The sequence below is a fragment of the Sinocyclocheilus anshuiensis genome, unplaced genomic scaffold (assembly GCF_001515605.1).
Source record: "Sinocyclocheilus anshuiensis isolate Anshui unplaced genomic scaffold, SAMN03320099.WGS_v1.1 scaffold195, whole genome shotgun sequence".
NCBI lineage: Eukaryota > Metazoa > Chordata > Actinopteri > Cypriniformes > Cyprinidae > Sinocyclocheilus > Sinocyclocheilus anshuiensis.
The window spans coordinates 1,790,063-1,809,146 of record NW_015548236.1 but is presented as its reverse complement, the minus strand read 5'-3'; the positions used below and the strand labels follow the sequence as shown (position 1 = coordinate 1,809,146).

Sequence of the window (19,084 nt, the reverse complement as noted above, 5' to 3'; positions counted from 1 at the left end):
TATATGTATATGTCTATATAGGTATATGTAGACATGTGCCGGTATTCGGTAATGCGATATATCATGCTAATGAATATGCACAATATTGTTATCGTGGGCACGTCAAAATACAGAGAATAATTATTTACTACAAATTATTCAGAATTTTGAACACATTTTAAGAATACTTTTCCCATCAACTGGTTAAATGCACAATACCACTGTAAGCTGCGTCAAAGACACGTGTGCATTCTGATGTAAACAAGCACGGATGAGAAGCGCATAGTGGAACGCGTGAGCGACGCTCTGGATAAAGTGCACATTCACTCTCTGAAAACAGATGGCGCTAAACTGCAGAAATGCAGCCGTTCAGAGTCGTGTGACAGACACAGTGATGAAGCTGGTCTCTCTCACTCTCTCTCTCTCACACACACACACACACACACGCGCGCACGCGCGCACGCACGCACGCGCAGAGTCAGAATTACCTCCTCTCCTAGGTTCACGAAATGGTCGTCCATAAAATGCATTGCTGTTCTGTTGTAAGTAATCTTAAAGATTCCTAAATGCATCTACTTTCGGAAGGCCAAATAAAGTGCTTTTGCTTTCGCCTAGAAACACACAGCGTCTCCCTGACATGGCTGCTTCAACACTAACTGCGGTTACTGAAACCACGCCTTCTTTCTTTGCGTGCACATTTGGGTGGCATTATGCTAATATTTCCACATAGTGAGGTAGATATGTGGGGGCGTGTTTGAACGAGCCGTTTTAGGGGGGCGTGGCAGAGTCTTAACTTTGATAAAGAATATCTCTTTGGTTTTGAGACTTTAGTCTTTGCAACTTCAGGGATCTTATCTATGCACAATCAGCTTGTAACACTCCAAAGAGAAAGGAAAACTTGAAATTGCATCATATGACCCCTTTAATAGGCTGTTTATTTTCAAACTTTTTTACATTTGAATCTGGACTACAACATGCCCTAGATATTGTTTGAAAGTGTTTTGATTATTGTTTGGTCACACTTTACATTAAGGCTTCATTAGTTAACATTAGTTAATTAATTAGTAAACAAACTCCCAATAAAAAAAATAATAATCTAAACATTCAGTAATCTTAGGTAATTCCAAATATTTAATAACACATTGTTAAAATCTTTGCAACTTTGCAACTGTGTTGTTTAATGTTTTTTTTTTTTTACAAAGATTAATAACTTCTGTAGCAAGTGTAGCTGTTGCTCATTGTGAATGTTGATGCATTAACTAAGGTTAACTAATGAGATCTTATTGTAAAATGATACCTATTGGTCTTTATAGTTCCTTTGCACTTTAATTATTTTAAAATTTTAACTTTATACATTTGTGTATTGCTTTATTGTATTTAAATGTTCAGTTATTTTTGTTATAAGAAAAAAGTTATTAAACCTGTTGTACTTTATTACGACACTTTTTTGCAACTAAATTTCAATATCGTGATAATACAACATACCGTGATAAAAGCATTAGCAATTAATCGCAACATGAAAGTTTGATACCGGCATATCCCTATGTGTATGTATATAAATATAAATATAAAATATAAAAATGTAATATTCAAATTTGGTCTTTTTATTTGCTATAATTTGCAAATGTATAATAAAATCTGTAAATATATATAATGTATGTGTTTAAATGAAGGAATTGTAATTTGTAGGTTAAAATATAAATTAATCACAAAAGGTAGAATATAAACTAGAGGTCGACCGATTGATCGGCCGATTTTTGGCATTTTTTAATTAATCGCATTGGCCGATTGTGCTGCAAATTAGGCCGATTTATAGGCAGGTGCATCTGCGGGCAGCTAAGCGTTGTTGCTGAACACCGGAGAATCTCTCTCTGGCTGCGTGAGACACTGAGCAACTCACACACTGACTGCAGCCGCTTCTTGTTCACACACAGCTTCAGCTAATGATGGCAGGGCAAAATAGACCGTTTCAAAAGCGTAATTACGTTTTACCCTACTAGAATTGATGGCGGAAAGTTAAAATATTCATAAGTGCAACAAGTCATTTGCATGTGAAAGTAGAAACGCATGCAATTCAGACGAAACTTCTGGGCTGATTATAACTTGCACGTTAACTTTCCTCATGAAATGTGTGTGTAGGTCCGACAATAGCCTCCACGATGTCATCGCTCGTGGCCAGTACACTTTTAAGCAGTTATGAGCAGCTGGCTGTGTAATATGTGCGAACTCTTTTATTTTTATCACTTGGCCATTTGACTTCTAGCAGTGTCCAGTGCTTCCCATACATTGAGTTATTTGTGGCGGCTCGTCACAACAGAAGGACCGCCACAAATAGATTTTCCAAAAGGCTTATACTTCCTTGAATAAACTGAGCACTGCACGTTTCAAAATTAAAATGCAGCGCGGGTGTTTTTATATGAATGTATCTTTGAAAAGAACCAATCTTCTTCAGAAAAGCTTCGATGTCATTTTCATTTCGTCTTTCATGTAATGCCTGATAAAGTAGCGTTTGTGAGCGCAGCGCTTATTTGATTACAGTCAAACATATCGGCCCAAAAAATCGGCATCATATATCGGCCATCGGCTGCCCTGATTTCTAAATATCGGCATTGGCATCGGCTGATTTGCTGCTCAAGAAACATTTCTTGTTATTATCAATGTTGAAAACAGTTGTGCTGTGTAGTATTTTTGTGGAGACGGATACATTTTTTCAGGATTCTTTGATGAATAGAAAGTTCTGAAATTAGTTCATATAAAATAATTGACACAAAATATTTTTGTAACATTATTAATGCCTTTACTTTATATATCCTAGCTAAATAAAAGTATTAATTTCTTTAAAAAAAAAAAACTTTTTAAACGAAGCATGTAATAACATTGCATGTAATAATAGTGCTCTGAGCTTCTCCTCTCATGTTTTTTTTAACAGAAAGTGAGGAAGAAGAACCAGGAAATGAAGGTGCTAATGGACCAGATGAGGAACCTCCTGTGGGACGTCAATGCCATGCTCACCATGCGAAAATGACAGCTTCCTAGTAAACATCTGACCATCTTCCGTCAGCCCTCATCTCTCACACGTTCAGGTGCTTTCACACGGATAGCAGTGTTCGGCAGACTGCCTTTCATTCACTGCTCGTGCAAATGCCACATAATATTTCATCTTGACAAATGAGATCAGGCTTGGCAGCTCTTTGTGGTCCTGCCTAATTTACAGTGTTAAATCCCAATGCTCTGATTAATAACTGCTTCATCAAAGCACTGATTTAGCATCAGAAACAGGAAGTAATGTGAAAGCCATGCAGATGATGTAAGCTAGCCGTGTTGTTGGCATGATAAATGAGCACTGCGGACTAAGCTTTGTGAATAATAGTGCCTACTATGATCTTTTGTGCATTCATTGAACTGTGTGATGTGTTTCACACTGTTGCTCCTCAGCAAATATGTACTCGGGTAGAGTGTGTGTTTCCCTGAGCTCTGCATTACACTTCTGATATCTGCCTTCTAGGGAAAGGATCGTCTGAAAAAAAAAAAACCTGAATGAATCGCAGGATGATTGTTTTTGTAAACTAAAGACTTTTATACAAAATACAAAAGAAAAACAACTCTTTTGTCATGTCTTTTCTTTTAGGAAATACAAAAACAGAATTCACAACAGCAATTGACATTACCTTCCGTGTAACATGCTATTATATCTAAAACTAAACATATTTATAATGTTAAAAAGAATTTCAATATTTCAAGTAAATCTGTTCTTTTCAATTTCTATTAATCAAAGTTTTCTGAAAACATTTGTCACAGTTTCCATAAAAATATTAAGCAGCACAACTGTTTTCAACATTGATGATAATAAGAAATCTTTTTATGAGCAGCAAATCAGCATATTATAATGGTTTCTGAAGGATCATGTGACGATGAAGACTGGAGTAATGATGCTGAAAATTCAGCTTTGATCACAGGAATAAATTACATTTGAAAATATATTAAAATATAGAACAGTTATTTTAAATTGTATTATTATTTCACATTACTGTTTACACTGTATAATAAATGCAACTCTGGTGAGCATAAAAGTCTTGTTTCAAAAACATAAATCTTACCCCAAACTTTTGAGCGGTAGTGTATGCTTTTAAAAACTCATACCAGCCATGAATAAAACTACAAAATTTCATCTTGAACTACATGTTGTATAAACTACCAGTCAGCAATTACATTAACGTACATTAATTTTCGCAAACTTTTAAGTGCACAAAGCTCCATTTAATTTTCAAATCAATGTTGATTCAGTAACTGCTCTTTGAGATTTGTCTGTGATTTAATCTGTTGTTTTTGAACAATTCATTACAATCCACTCTTTCAGTCCTTTGCTTGGGCATCTGTAATTATACAACTTTTCCATATGTTTTCATATAAATTGTTTTCTTCTAATCTAATTCAACTCTAAATTGTCTAAAAAATAAAAGATTCATCACAAAAGATACTACTTTTCATCTAATGTCTTGATACTGAAGAGTAAAATGTTTTTATTATTTATTAACTACCCACATTTTGGGTAATAGTTTTAGGCACAGTTGCTGGGAACAGCAAAATAAAACCACAATTTCACAAATACAGCCACACACACACCGTTTGCATTTCAGAATTATTTTATTGGTCATGTAATTACCACTTCATGTAATCAGTCAGTTGCTTTGTTCGTCCAATGCACCATTAGGCACCCTTAATGCTACAAACTCCTCCGGTCAAACAGCAGCTGGAATGATTTGACAGATCTGTGATGTTTTCTCATCCATGAAGCTGTCAGTCATAAATTGAGAACTGGTCATAAGAGGCAAAAACCTGTCTCTTGTCCACAAGCTAGCAGCCAGTAGCGGAGGTATAGAGATAAGTCTCTCCATCAGCATAAGTATCAGTTTGTGACCCATCGCCACTCGTTCATCTTGGCTCAGACGCGCTCCAGGTCTTTGTACCTCTTGCGCAGGACGGACACGTGGTCCTTGAAGAGTACGGGGTCCAGGCGAAACTGAGAGTGCACTAGAGGCATGTAACCAAACCAGCTTGCAAAGGTGTTGACACACTCCTGCCGCTGGGTAAAGTGCTCAGGGTTCGCCCATGGGGCCATCTTAGTGCCCTTAGAGTGGACAGGAAATAAGATGTCAAAAATATATCACACTACAGTTTTTTTAAAAAAATTTTTTTTTTTACAATTGCTAGGACACACTTCTCATTACCAATTTTCAGCTTGGCACAGCAATACATTTCACTTCCAAAATGAACTAAAACTACCAAAACACTTACACAATAGTCTCAAATCAAGTCATTCTTCCATAACACTAACAAGTGTTAGCACTCATAAAACCTAAAAACACCTTTTTTTGGGTGAACTATCTCTTTGAGATTCAAAGGTATGTAAACCACGTTCTGCAAGGGGTATGCAAACTTATGAGCAGAATTGTAAGTACAAAATGTTGGCTCTCTAGCCTCACCTGCAGGGTGGGCATCTCTTTGTACTGCTTCCTCTGCGCTACTTTAATCGGTGGCAGGTGTGTCACAGAGGAGACCAGGAAATTAATCAGGATATCCTCACAGTTAGAGGTGCGATCCACTAGCGCACGCAGAGAGGAGGGCAGGTAGTGAGAGAACAGGTGATGGTAGTACCTGTGAGACGCAAAGACATCAACACATAATCAAGAGCACTGTCTCCGCTGATCATGTTAGAGAGCTTGATGAAGTGTGAGAGACGTCAACACTGTCAGGATATGTCAGCTGCAGCCAATTACCTGTGATAAAACGCCGCTCCGGTGAGGACGATGGAGTACTCGTTGGTCCATTTAGAGGTGTAGCCCCAGGCTTTCTTTACAGGGTCCCAGAAATGGCTTCTGGGAGGGTAGCCAACAATCCTCTCGGGGAAACTTCGCCACACATGGAAAGCAAAATTGATCTGGAAGTGTCAGATTACAGAGGAAAAACATGAATTAGCTTTGTCATGTGTCAAAACAATGCAATCTGATTTATTTAATTTAGTTTAGACTCTTTTTATGACCCAGGGCATCTACTAGAATCCCCAATCAATTATAATAGCAAAGCTATTAAAATTGTTTTCAGTGATTAAAATGAAGCTGAAATAAAATATAAATATTAGATGAAAACAAGCTTCAAAAACTTACATCAAATTGAGAAATTTTAGTATATATACAGTGTATATATATATATATATATATATATGTGTGTGTGTGTGTGTGTGTGTGTGTATGTGTGTGTATATATATATATATATATATATATCTGAAAAAATATAAATATTAGATAAAAACAAACTTCAAAAACATGAGAATTAGAGATTTTATAAAATGCATATTTGATAAAAACAAAATGAAACAAACATTTTTAATTTTCATTAAATTAAACGTGATGTACTAAAATACACAAATGTGAAATAAAATGAATAAAAACTACATAAACATTAAAAAATATAAAATATTATAAAAACAATTACTAAACTAAAATAGACTGAAAATTGAAAATATGAAAATCAAAACTAATTCAAAATATTATTATAAAATTATTATAGCATCTCAAATATACTAAAACAACACTGCACCATAGCAACCAGCTAGAGCACCCCAGAATCATGGTGGCTAGTTCTGTTTTTACAGTTACAGTGAATTTGTATTAAACCTATCTATCTATCTAAAAGTTATAAATAAAAGTAGTATAAGTTATATAAGTTTAAATACACATAAAATACACACATTTTGAAAAAATTCAATTTTAAAATCATTTAAGGATAAAGAATAAAATGTATACTATAATACTATAAATAAATAAATAAATAAAATAATGATCACAATTTTAATAAATAAATGAAAGTTTAATTTAAAATAGATTAAAGTGAAATAAAACCATGCAGGATGAAGAGGAAACTCTATACCTCGCTGGTCAACAGCACTGTGTCTTCATCTAGGCTCAAAACGGCCTCCGTCTCAATAGCTGCATGAGGCAGGAAACGGCTGCTCGTCTGCGAGCACAGAAGATGGCAGAGAAAAGAGCTGAGTGAGACACGAGGTGGAGAGAGAGAGAGCGCAAGATCTCGCCACTGCTCACAGACATGACTTGATTGTTCTCTCACTTGAATACTCACTTTTCTTCTGCCATCTGTGATGAGAAGGGGCACTGGCATAGCCGGCCATTTACTCCGGTGAGGGGGCGGCTTCTCACTGTTCCACAGGATGATGATCTGACAAGAAACCCAAACAAGAACACACACTATCACAGCATGCACACCAAACTGGTTGATGTGTCTTCTTGTTGGCTTTTGTCTGTATCCAACTATATTAACACTGAACTGATGTGGCTCTGCATTGATATCATTGAACAAAAGGTCATTCCTTAGTGGTGCAATAACTATTACTTTAAGTTTTAAAAAATCCATATTACTCTATATTTTTATAAACACTGACTTTGCAGTACTGTACCTGTGAGCAGTATTTTGATTTGGAGACGACCTGAAGAAGCTTCATGATTGGCTGAGACTGGGAGACCAGAGGTGAGGTGGCGTGAATTACAGCAGTGAACTCCTGACCTGGACTGATTCCTACATCAACAGAGGAAAAAGATTGAGCGTTCTTTGCCTTAGTATACTTAGTATAGTGCTCAATGGCACAATGTTTGAAATGGCAAACTATTACGGTGTTATTTTAATATTATTTATATGCGATTATAGTAGAGCTGTCAAACGATTAATCGCGATTAATCGCATCCAAAATAAAAGTGTTTGTTTGAATAATATATGTGTGTGTTCTGTGTATGTTTATTATGTATATATGAATACACAAACATACAGTATATATTTTGAAAATATTTAGATGTATTTACATGTCTATATTTATATTAATATAATTTATATTATAAATAAATATATTTAATATATGAAAGTAACACATTTTTCAGAAATATATACATGTATGTGTGTGTATTTATATATATATAATAAATATATATTATGCAAACAAAAACTTTTATTTTGGATGTGATTAATCGCGATTAATCGTTTGACAGCACTAGATTATAGTATTCATTAATATTTTGAATTAACATTTTTCACATTTTCAGTTTTCATTTTAAATTTAGTTTAAGTTTTAGTGTTTTTTTCAGTTTGTGTTTTTTATTCATTTTAATTTTTAACATTTCTAATTAGATTTAACTTATTTTTTTGATTTCAGTTTTAGTAATTACCTGTCAAGACAACATTTATAATTTCCATAATTTTTTTTTTACGTTTTTAGCCTAATATTTATATTTTATTTTCAATTACCTATTTTTAATACTTTTAGTTTTGGTTAATACCAAACACTGCTACCAAACTACTACTAATTTTTTTTTTTGCAGTAAGCATACTGTTGCATACAGTCAAATCATTACATTTGTTACATTTGTCAAAATATGCAGTATACAACCAGAGCATACTGTGTGAAATACTGTATCCCATAATGCAATACAATCAACCTTACAGTGTGACAAATTAACTGATGAATGAATGATGATTGAATATCAACCATGATTATTAACATCTTTCTTGACTCGTTGTTTGATTTATATATTATAAAACACAATTTACACAAGATATGATGAAAATGCTAAATAGCTAACATGCAATATACAATAATGAGGTCATGTGACAACAATGTAGAATACAAATGTTTAAACATATTTATTGGTTTTGTTCATAATGTACATTTTGTTATTATTCATTATTTGCTTGCTTGCTTGCTATTCCATTCAAATTTGTATTCAGGCAATACACACTCTTACAAATAAAGGTTCCAAAAGGGGATTTGCAGCGATGTCATAGAACCATTTCGGGATCCTCAAAGAACCTTTTTTCTTAGTGTAAAGAATATTTTAATAATCTAATGAGCCCCCCCCCCAATTATAAAAAACATTTTGTGCAATGGAAAGTTTGGAGTTTCATAGATGCCAATAATAAACTTTTATTTTTAAGAGTGTAATGTATGGCACAGAATGAAGTACATCTAGTATTCCATTCCAAATAAGTATGCATACTACAAAATATTTAAAAAGATTTGGCACAGGCTTACCGAGGTTTAAGTAATAGAAGGGGTAGTGTGCCAAGTGCGTTGAGTACTCGGGCAGAACCAGCAGCCCTCCAGGTAAGGCATTCCACATGAATTTATTTCTGGAGATGTGTGAGTACACTCTGTCCTTTATGATCTGACAGACATCAAGACGGCAGCATTAAATATAACAATCACATCAAATCACAAAAGCACATTTAATCCCTATTGGTTTTAAAGATGTTTATTTTCACCTGCTGGCCAGAAGAGGGCAGACCAAAGCCATACTTTTGTTCAAAATTGACAGTTCATTTGCCAATTAACCTAAGGGCAGGGGACTAAGTATGTGCTAATGATGTATGGCATCCTGCACTGGTTTAATTTCCCCTGACAGACCTTCCTCTCTGTCAGATCCGCCGCTGTATACACATCTAAGCTGACCCAGCTCTCACCTCCAGTGTGGTGAGTACAATCTTATCCACGGAGGAGAAGTAGGCTTCCCAGAGCATCTGTGTACGCTGTCTGAGAGCCAGCACCCTGGTAATGTCCACAGCCCGCACAGTGGAAGGTACCTGAGGGAACAAAGTGACAAAGAACTCACCGGTGAGGCTAATTGGTGTTCCCATAAAAACCTATGGTTTCTACCTGTCGACCACCTCCACAAACTCTTAAATGTGCAGCACTGACAAAATAGTGTTTTGCAGTGAAATGCTACAGTAGGCCTACCCACCTTATTTTTCAACGCGGAAGTAATTTATTTTCTGTGAATGTGAGAGAAGAATAACAAAGTGCAGCAAACGGTAGAAACTAGTTTCGCTACTAACCAGTGTGTTTAGATTTACGACATTGCATTACAATAATGTAAGGAATACCCGTTTTCCATTTCAAGCAACATATCCAGCTGGTTTGAAGAGCTAAAAATAACTATGCCTATAAAAAACTGGAAGTATTTTTATATTCTAATTATTTAAATGTCTTATTAAAATCTTTTATAATGGCTCTATATATTCATCGTCGTCCGCGGCAAAGCTGTATATATTTTTTTTAACTGACGCCAATTTTATGTCTGTCGCGTCTTTTTGATACAGCTGGCTCGTTTCATTGGTGCCATCTTTAATCTCTCATTTATCGATTTGATTGAAAGCAGAGGGCTTACATTACAGGAACATTACAGTAATAGTGTTGCAGTGTTCGTCTTATTACAACGCTAAGTGTTTTGTAGGCTACATTTAGGGCTGCACAATTAATCGAATTTCTAATCGCGATTACAATTATGGATGCCACAATTAAGTAATCGTTCAAAGCGGCGATAAATCGTTCAAAGTCCACTTATGTTATTCTGCACGCTTAAGATATGTTTTTTTTTTATTTCTACATGTTATCTTAAGGGTTTTTCCATTGTTTTAGTTTTAGTACAACATTATAATGCCATTCATATTTTTACTTTTTTTATAATTTAAAGAAGAAACCAATCCGATGTATATTTGACATTTGAGGCTTAATACTATAGAAAAGCACTAAAGGTTTTTCAGTTAGAGTGTTTTCAGCTTGTTTATTTTCATATAAAAATACGGCATGCAGTTGCATCAAACAATGGTATAAACATCATTCAATGTAAATTGTGATAATCGTAATTCATAATCGCAATTACAATTTCAAGGGAATAATCGACAATTATGATTTTTGTCATAATCGTGCAGCCCTAAGCTACATTGTTGTTAGACTGTTTTGTTTTTAGATTAAAGATAACATAGGCATACAGGTAAAGTAATACAATACTTTCAAACTCTAATCAATATCACATCATTTTTTGTTAACGTACTGTATTTATTTACAGTCAGTTGGTCATTATCGCGAAAAAAAAACCCTGATGGTATGCTCTAGTGCGGTGTTTTTAGCCTCAAGTAATAACATACTTTATAAATACAAAATAACTATAAAGTCCATTTGAATTAGCAAAAGTTAATTCACATAGGGGTTCCGATCACCTTGTCGTGGTTGGATTATACATTTTGTGACATGCTTATTCATTAATCTTGGTTAATGTTAATTTCTACATATACTAATACATTTGTAACATTTCAAGTTGTAAATTTATTTAAAAAAATATATAAATTAATGTTAGCTACTATTAAAAAATTTGGGGTTGGTAAGATTTCAAATTTGTTTTGTTTTGTTTTGTTTTTGAAAGATGTCTCACCTAGGCTGCATTTATCTGATAAAAAACCAGATATGTTCAGAAATATTACTATGATTTAAAATAACCTTTTTTTCTTTTTTAAAAATATCTTTAAAGTGTGATTTAATCCTTTAATGGCAAAGCTGAATTTTCAGTCTTCAGTGTCACATGATCTTTCAGAAGCCATTCGAATATGCTCATTTGGTGCAAGAAACATTTCTTTTTATTATCAATGATGAAAACAGTTATGCTGCTTCATATTTTCGTGAAAACTGTTACTTTTTTTTTCAAGATTAGTTGATTTCAAAGAAACGGCATATAAAATAAACATTAACCAAGATTAACAAATGCTCTAGAATGTTCATTGTTAGTTCATGACACCTTATACATTAACTAATGTTAACAAATTGAACCTTAAAGGGGTCATATGATGCTTTTTTAAAGATCATTATTTGGTGTAACAGAATATGTTGACATGCTTTAATGTTTGCACAATTAATCGAATTTCTAATCGCGATTACAATTATGGATGCCACAATTAAGTAATCGTTCAAAGCGGCAATAAATCGTTCAAAGTCCACTTATGTTATTCTGCACGCTTAAGATATGTTTTTTTTTTATTTCTACATGTTATCTTAAGGGTTTTTCCATTGTTTTAGTTTTAGTACAACATTATAATGCCATTCATATTTTTACTTTTTTTATAATTTAAAGAAGAAACCAATCCGATGTATATTTGACATTTGAGGCTTAATACTATAGAAAAGCACTAAAGGTTTTTCAGTTAGAGTGTTTTCAGCTTGTTTATTTTCATATAAAAATACGGCATGCAGTTGCATCAAACAATGGTATAAACATCATTCAATGTAAATTGTGATAATCGTAATTCATAATCGCAATTACAATTTCAAGGGAATAATCGACAATTATGATTTTTGTCATAATCGTGCAGCCCTAAGCTACATTGTTGTTAGACTGTTTTGTTTTTAGATTAAAGATAACATAGGCATACAGGTAAAGTAATACAATACTTTCAAACTCTAATCAATATCACATCATTTTTTGTTAACGTACTGTATTTATTTACAGTCAGTTGGTCATTATCGCGAAAAAAAAACCCTGATGGTATGCTCTAGTGCGGTGTTTTTAGCCTCAAGTAATAACATACTTTATAAATACAAAATAACTATAAAGTCCATTTGAATTAGCAAAAGTTAATTCACATAGGGGTTCCGATCACCTTGTCGTGGTTGGATTATACATTTTGTGACATGCTTATTCATTAATCTTGGTTAATGTTAATTTCTACATATACTAATACATTTGTAACATTTCAAGTTGTAAATTTATTTAAAAAAATATATAAATTAATGTTAGCTACTATTAAAAAATTTGGGGTTGGTAAGATTTCAAATTTGTTTTGTTTTGTTTTGTTTTTGAAAGATGTCTCACCTAGGCTGCATTTATCTGATAAAAAACCAGATATGTTCAGAAATATTACTATGATTTAAAATAACCTTTTTTTCTTTTTTAAAAATATCTTTAAAGTGTGATTTAATCCTTTAATGGCAAAGCTGAATTTTCAGTCTTCAGTGTCACATGATCTTTCAGAAGCCATTCGAATATGCTCATTTGGTGCAAGAAACATTTCTTTTTATTATCAATGATGAAAACAGTTATGCTGCTTCATATTTTCGTGAAAACTGTTACTTTTTTTTTCAAGATTAGTTGATTTCAAAGAAACGGCATATAAAATAAACATTAACCAAGATTAACAAATGCTCTAGAATGTTCATTGTTAGTTCATGACACCTTATACATTAACTAATGTTAAAGGAAAACTTGAAATCGCATCATATGACCCCTTTAATGAAATGTTTTATTAAATATTCATGTCACACAGCAGCAGGACTAGATAATGGTGACAGTCAAAAAATCCAAGAACACACACTTTCCCTTATACATTCATATGAAATCATGATAAAAAAGTGCTTGTGCATATTATTTTCAACTACCAACATGTTTTAATTAGCAGTTTCTTCCAACCTCATGTTCCCTTCTCAGAAAAGTGACTTCGGAGTTCTTCACACGAAGGTCTGTTACCTGTAGCAACAGTCTCTCGTCGCCCTCGATGACTGCCTGGTTCCACTGGATGACATCAGAGAAAGGTAACTCCCAGCCATTACTGAGTAACACCGGGATACAAGCGGCCTGTGAGGGATACAACCACAGGAGACAGACAGTGGCTTAGACTATAATTAGCATCAGCATAATCAATTCATCTAATGAAAAACAAAAACACACACAAGAAAACAGACCAAGTTCACCCCAAATGCACTGAAAAATAGACATATAGTGCATTTGATTTTGCCTTCAGGCAAGGTTAAGAGATATATAGCGTGTGATGAAAAGGCTGTTGGTTGTTTAAGAAGTCTCAGAGGGGCCTGTGCATGACTCACTGCTCCCATCCAGCTTTTTTATCAGACACACCGCCAGACAGATGTGCTAATTACCCCATCTCCCTCGCCCCGAATAGGAGGGTGAGGTAGGAGAGATACAGGGGTCCATGATTTATTGAAGTGGAGTTGCTCGCCTTCCCTCTTGTTTACTATTTCATCGTGATGTTGCTCTACTTTTCCTCCCAGATTCCTTGTTTGCCTTTTTTCTTCTTCTTTTCGTCATTCAGCTCGTATTCTGCTGTACAGTGAGATTTTTAATTAAATCACAAGAGAGTGCAATCCTAAGAACAGGCCAACATCAAATACACCCCCTCTAGCTGTGTGCAGCCATGCTTTCATCCTAAACAGCGTTAGAGGACACAGGGGCGGACAGCAACAAATTGCTTCAGGTGACTGATTGCTACCTTGGCCTACTAAGCCCACAGAGATCCAGTAGCTGGCCTTTGTTTCATGCTCTGGGATGATAGCTCTAGGGCCGCTCGACTAGCACGGATCCCTCTTGGCACTGATCCATTCTGTGGTTGCTTGCACAGCCATTTTTCTAAAAGGAGTGTGTCGAGGAATCAGCACCAGAGAGAGGTTGTGAGATTAAAGGAAAAAAGCAGGATCTGGATGATAGGGGTCAGAGGATGTTCTAGAACATCAGTTCTCATGCTGTGGCATGTGGATTTTTGCAGTACTGATTTTTAGTACCAAGGTTTTTAATTTAAATGGCTGTAGTTATGATCCATATACATTCATAAAACAGATTGTTCCGTTGTTAATTGGATGGGCCACGTTTGAAGCCACTGTAAAATTCAAACCTGTGACCACACATTTTATTTTATTTTATTAGTATTAGTATTTTTAATTGCCATGTTAAAACCATAAACAGCCTACAGTTAGTATGATGAACTCTAGCCTATTAATTTGTGTTCAATCTGATCAATATTAATAATAAATGTAACTCACACCTGTGACTGTATCTTTTTATTTTATTCTTTATTTTTGATTGTTTAATTGTGTTTTAGTTGCCACATTGCTTAGAAACCATAAATAGCCTACAGTTAGGATAATGGACTTTTTTTTATTTTATTATTTTTTGATATTTTAATTGTATTGTAGTTGCTACATTGCTTAGAATCCATAAATAGCCTACAGTTAGGAATAGGATAATGTACTATATTAATTTGTGTTTATTTAATTTAATTTTATCCTATATATCCTGTTCCGAGCACTTCTTGTCAGACTAGACAGAATTCCAAAATATAGTATTAATGTTTTAGACTGGGCTGCAACGTTGGCATAACAACGTGATATTTCATTGAAATCCTTTCAGAAGGTGTCTTTTAGATGCTGTTTTAGTAGCATCCATCCATAAATCTGCAAAATGGCCAGTCAAGGGATTGATGAGACATCAGCATGATTTATCTTAATTATAGGAATATGGATAGTAATCAAAAGATGGCATTATGTCACTCACACAGTCTGTAGGCTTGCACCCAGAGATGTCAATGTACCCACTGCTGAAAAAATTTAAAAGGAACATGAAGAAGTGTAACAGGGCTGTAACGGTCTGCCACCTTTGATGACCTTGAAAATGTTTAGTGCCGGCCACCTCTAAAATATCAGTCTTACCCCTGACTAGGTGCTACTTGGCCTGAAATGTTTGAGAACCTCTGTTGTAGAACTTTCAGCAGTGCTAGTAATTGCCAGTTCTTTCTGTGGCTTTGGCTGCCTCCAAAGAAAAGAGATCTATGGAACTCAGACAGGGGCTTATATGGAAAAGCACAGAGGGAGAAAAAGACAGAGGAGTAGAGCGAGGGAGTGCCGAGGAATCAGTGTGAGGGCCGAGCTGGCTGCCAAACCCACCGTTCTGTGGATTTATCCATTCAGCACGGCTCGGCAGAGTCGAAGCGAGGACACCCTCCGTGAGCTTCCGGCCCTTTCACACACACCACCAGGACGCCAAGAATATATGCGCCTGGGCAGTGTGCTGTTTATCTGGGAGACTCCGAGACCTGACTGTTTTCATAATCTACCAAACCTTTCTTGCATCTCTAAAAGGCTTGTTGAAGCATACTTGGCTGTATTCAGTTTTCAGGGTCAATTGAAAAATGTTTTACCTGCAAAGACTCCAGGAAACGGAACGACCCCAAGCGCCGACCGCGGGGAACAAGACAGAAGGTGGAGTTGTGGAGCAGCTCTTGATAATCAAATCTAGGAAGGAAAATAGAAACAAATAAAATTCGGTTAAAATAGGGCAAACGCAGTCATGGCCTAGTGCGCAGGATTTGCTACAGAATCCAGATTTTATGTGAACTGATCCAAAAAGTAACAAAAGTAGGGAGGGATACACTAATTTTTTTATATTTTAGAAAATAGTTTTTTATGCTCACCAAGGCTGCATTTATTTGATCAAAAACAGAGTAAGAACAGTAATGAAATACTGAAATATTATTTCAATTTAAAATAACTGTTTTCTATTGTAATGTATTTTAAACTAGTTTGGTGCTCAAGATGTTATGTTATGTTAAAAACAGGTGTGCTGCTTATTTTTGTGTAACCTGTGATACAGTTTTTCAGGATTGTTTGATAAATATAAAGTTCAAAAGAACAGCATTTATTAACAAACCAATTCTTTACTGTCACTTTTGATCAATTTAAAGCATCCATGATGATTAAAAAATATGAATTTCTTAAAAAAAAAAACATTACAGACCAACATATATATATATAATAAAGGCGGTTAGTGAACATGCTCTAACATGTTGATTTGTGGTGATCATATAAGTGACATGAGTTCCTCTGTCATTTCCTGTTTCTTTTCTCTCTGTGCTATCTATAAAGTGTCAAAGAAGCCGAAAGTAAAATGAAAAAACACCAACATTAAGGAAACCCATTACCCAGTGCAAAGAACAACTGTTCAAAGGCTGTTTAAAGAGAGGCTCTTTGAGAGCCACACTGGCACTACTCAAAATGCAGCCATGCTAGAAGGGTGTTTTGATCTAAGCAAGCCATCGTTTTTGCCTCAAGCTGTTGTCCCTGGCAACCATTTATGGTTTCTAAGAATAGGCTGAATCCAGAAGCTTTGTGTGATTGCCACCGCTGGATGATAAGTGAGGGTGAAGGTGGGAAAAAACTGCGGTTGACCCAGTGTGTTAATGAGTATGGAAATTGGGTATTGTACAACAGATATGATCCCACATAGATGTTCTGTCAGCACAGCAAGTGCTGAGCTGCCATCTGCCCTGAACAGAAAAACATTTTATTGATGCAGCCTGACATATTCAATATTAATTGTCTGCTGAAAGTCACAGGGAAAGTAAAAAAAAAAAAAGAATAATGTAAACTGTTCCTCAAGGGCCTTGCAAAGTAACTTTGGACATCATTGTCAGTTTTGTTATTGTTAACTACAAATAAATCTAAAACTACTAAAATTGTTTTTGGTAATTGAAATGAAGCTGAGATAAAATATAAATATTAGTTAAAAAATCACTAGAAATAAAAAAAGTTGACAAAAGCACATAATAAAATTGCTTAAAATAAAATGAAATAAAAAATATAAAAATGAAAACTAACTCAAAATACTACAATAGTATATAAATAATACTAAAATAACAAACACTGTGATTGAAAATTCCTTGCAGGTGTAGCACTTCTAAACTTTGTAGTTAGTTCTTGAGAAGCTGTTTATATCAATCTCCAGCTTTGTATATTCTACTTGTCAACATCTCTGCCATGTTGATGAACTTCTCATTGACATATAAAAATGTTTTGCTTCTGGTCTAAGTGTTAGCACTGTGTGTGTGCTTCTTACTGGATATCATTTGAGCCTCAGTTTTACTGTAAGACCCCTCATTTTGCTTGGCTCCAGGTTATCCATGTGTGGGTAGAACCGTTACAATGCTGAAAGAACCCAATGTTCTTCATCAGCCCAGCAGAACAAGTCCACGCCGCCTGGCCCTGAGTGAAACCTCCAACGGGAGTGTAAACACACTTGTATGAAAGCATCTCTATCTCCATTTAGCAGGAGGTGTGTTTATTTACCGGAGAGCCAGTGGAGTAAACACTGCTACCATACATCTTTCTGTCTTGGCACCCCTCTCAAAGCACTCTGAAAATTAAGAGCCAATCTTTCTTTGACCTGAATTCAATTTCAGTTCTTTTTTTCAACATGCATCATCTTTGAGCATCCAAACAGAGTGCATTTTCACAAATAAATAAAAATGGCTTAGAGAGCTTGTATTAAATTCCTCAATAGAAACCCAGTTGGACTTTTTTCTGCAAGTTGTTCTGGACTTTTTTTATTTTGTGATAATGACTGACTGATCCTACATCCCGCTTAATTCACTGCACCAAAAAATAAAATAAAATAAAAAATACATAAATGGACATTAAATATTAATTTGAGTTTAATTGATGCTATTATGTATGAAGAAAAAGAGCACAGAGTGAAATGAGAGACATGAAACATCTGCAAGGCAACAGTCACACACACACACACACACACACACACACACATATATACAATATATATACACATATATACAGTGGGTACGGAAAGTATTCAGACCCCCTTAAATTTTTCCCTCTTTGTTATATTGCAGCCATTTGCTAAAATCATTTAAGTTAATTTTTTTTCCTCATTAATGTACACACAGCACCCCATATTGACAGAAAAACACAGAATCGTTGACATTTTTGCAGATTTATTAAAAAAGAAAAACTGAAATATCACATGGTCCTAAGTATTCAGACCCTTTGCTGTGACACTCATATATTTAACTCATATATTTAACTCTTAATGCTGTCCATTTCTTCTGATCATCCTTGAGATGGTTCTACACCTTCATTTGAGTCCAGCTGTGTTTGATTATACTGATTGGACTTGATTAGGAAAGCCACACACCTGTCTATATAAGACCTTACAGCTCACAGTGCATGTCAGAGCAAATGAGAATCACGAGGTCAAAGGAACTGCCTGAAGAGCTCAGAAACAGAATTGTGGCAAGGCACAGATCTGGCCAAGGTTACAAAAAAAAATTCTGCTGCACTTAAGGTTCCTAAGAGCACAAGGTGCCTCCATAATCCTTAAATGGAAGACATTTGGGACGACCAGAACCCTTCCTAGAGCTGAGCTATCGGGGGAGAAGAGCCTTGGTGAGAGAGGTAAAGAAGAACCCAAAGATCACTGTGGCTGAGCGCCAGAGATGCAGTCGGGAGATGGGAGAAAGTAGTAGAAATTCAACCATCACTGCAGCCCTCCACCAGGCGGGGCTTTATGGCAGAGTGGCCCGAAGGAAGCCTCTCCTCAGTGCAAGACAAATGAAAGCCCGCATGGAGTTTGCTAAAAAACACCCGAAGGACTCCAAGATGGTGAGAAATAAAATTCTCTGGTCTGATGAGACCAAGAT

The 19,084-nt window shown here is 35.2% G+C and overlaps 2 protein-coding genes across 6 annotated transcripts in view; one reads left to right on the top strand and one right to left on the bottom strand.

Moving 5' to 3' along the window:
• The window catches only part of LOC107654731 (mediator of RNA polymerase II transcription subunit 30-like), a 6,812-nt gene extending 3,262 nt beyond the window's left edge, over window positions 1-3,550 (top strand). For both annotated transcript variants that reach the window (XM_016441949.1, XM_016441950.1), the window contains exon 5: window positions 2,909-3,550. In XM_016441949.1, the coding sequence (XP_016297435.1) occupies window positions 2,909-3,004 (96 nt within the window). In that variant the 3' untranslated portion in view covers window positions 3,005-3,550. The remainder of the gene's footprint in view (window positions 1-2,908) is intronic.
• A 1,083-nt stretch (window positions 3,551-4,633) lies between these two features.
• The window catches only part of LOC107654729 (exostosin-1c), a 58,232-nt gene continuing 43,781 nt past the window's right edge, over window positions 4,634-19,084 (bottom strand). For all 4 annotated transcript variants that reach the window (XM_016441946.1, XM_016441947.1, XM_016441945.1 and 1 more), the window contains exons 3-12: window positions 15,794-15,887; window positions 13,333-13,440; window positions 9,503-9,622; window positions 9,075-9,207; window positions 7,452-7,570; window positions 7,118-7,213; window positions 6,908-6,994; window positions 5,757-5,917; window positions 5,463-5,634; window positions 4,634-5,107 (exon numbers count right to left, since the gene is read on the bottom strand). In XM_016441946.1, coding sequence (XP_016297432.1) covers window positions 4,922-5,107; window positions 5,463-5,634; window positions 5,757-5,917; window positions 6,908-6,994; window positions 7,118-7,213; window positions 7,452-7,570; window positions 9,075-9,207; window positions 9,503-9,622; window positions 13,333-13,440; window positions 15,794-15,887 — 1,276 coding nt within the window. In that variant the 3' untranslated portion in view covers window positions 4,634-4,921. The remainder of the gene's footprint in view (window positions 5,108-5,462; window positions 5,635-5,756; window positions 5,918-6,907; window positions 6,995-7,117; window positions 7,214-7,451; window positions 7,571-9,074; window positions 9,208-9,502; window positions 9,623-13,332; window positions 13,441-15,793; window positions 15,888-19,084) is intronic.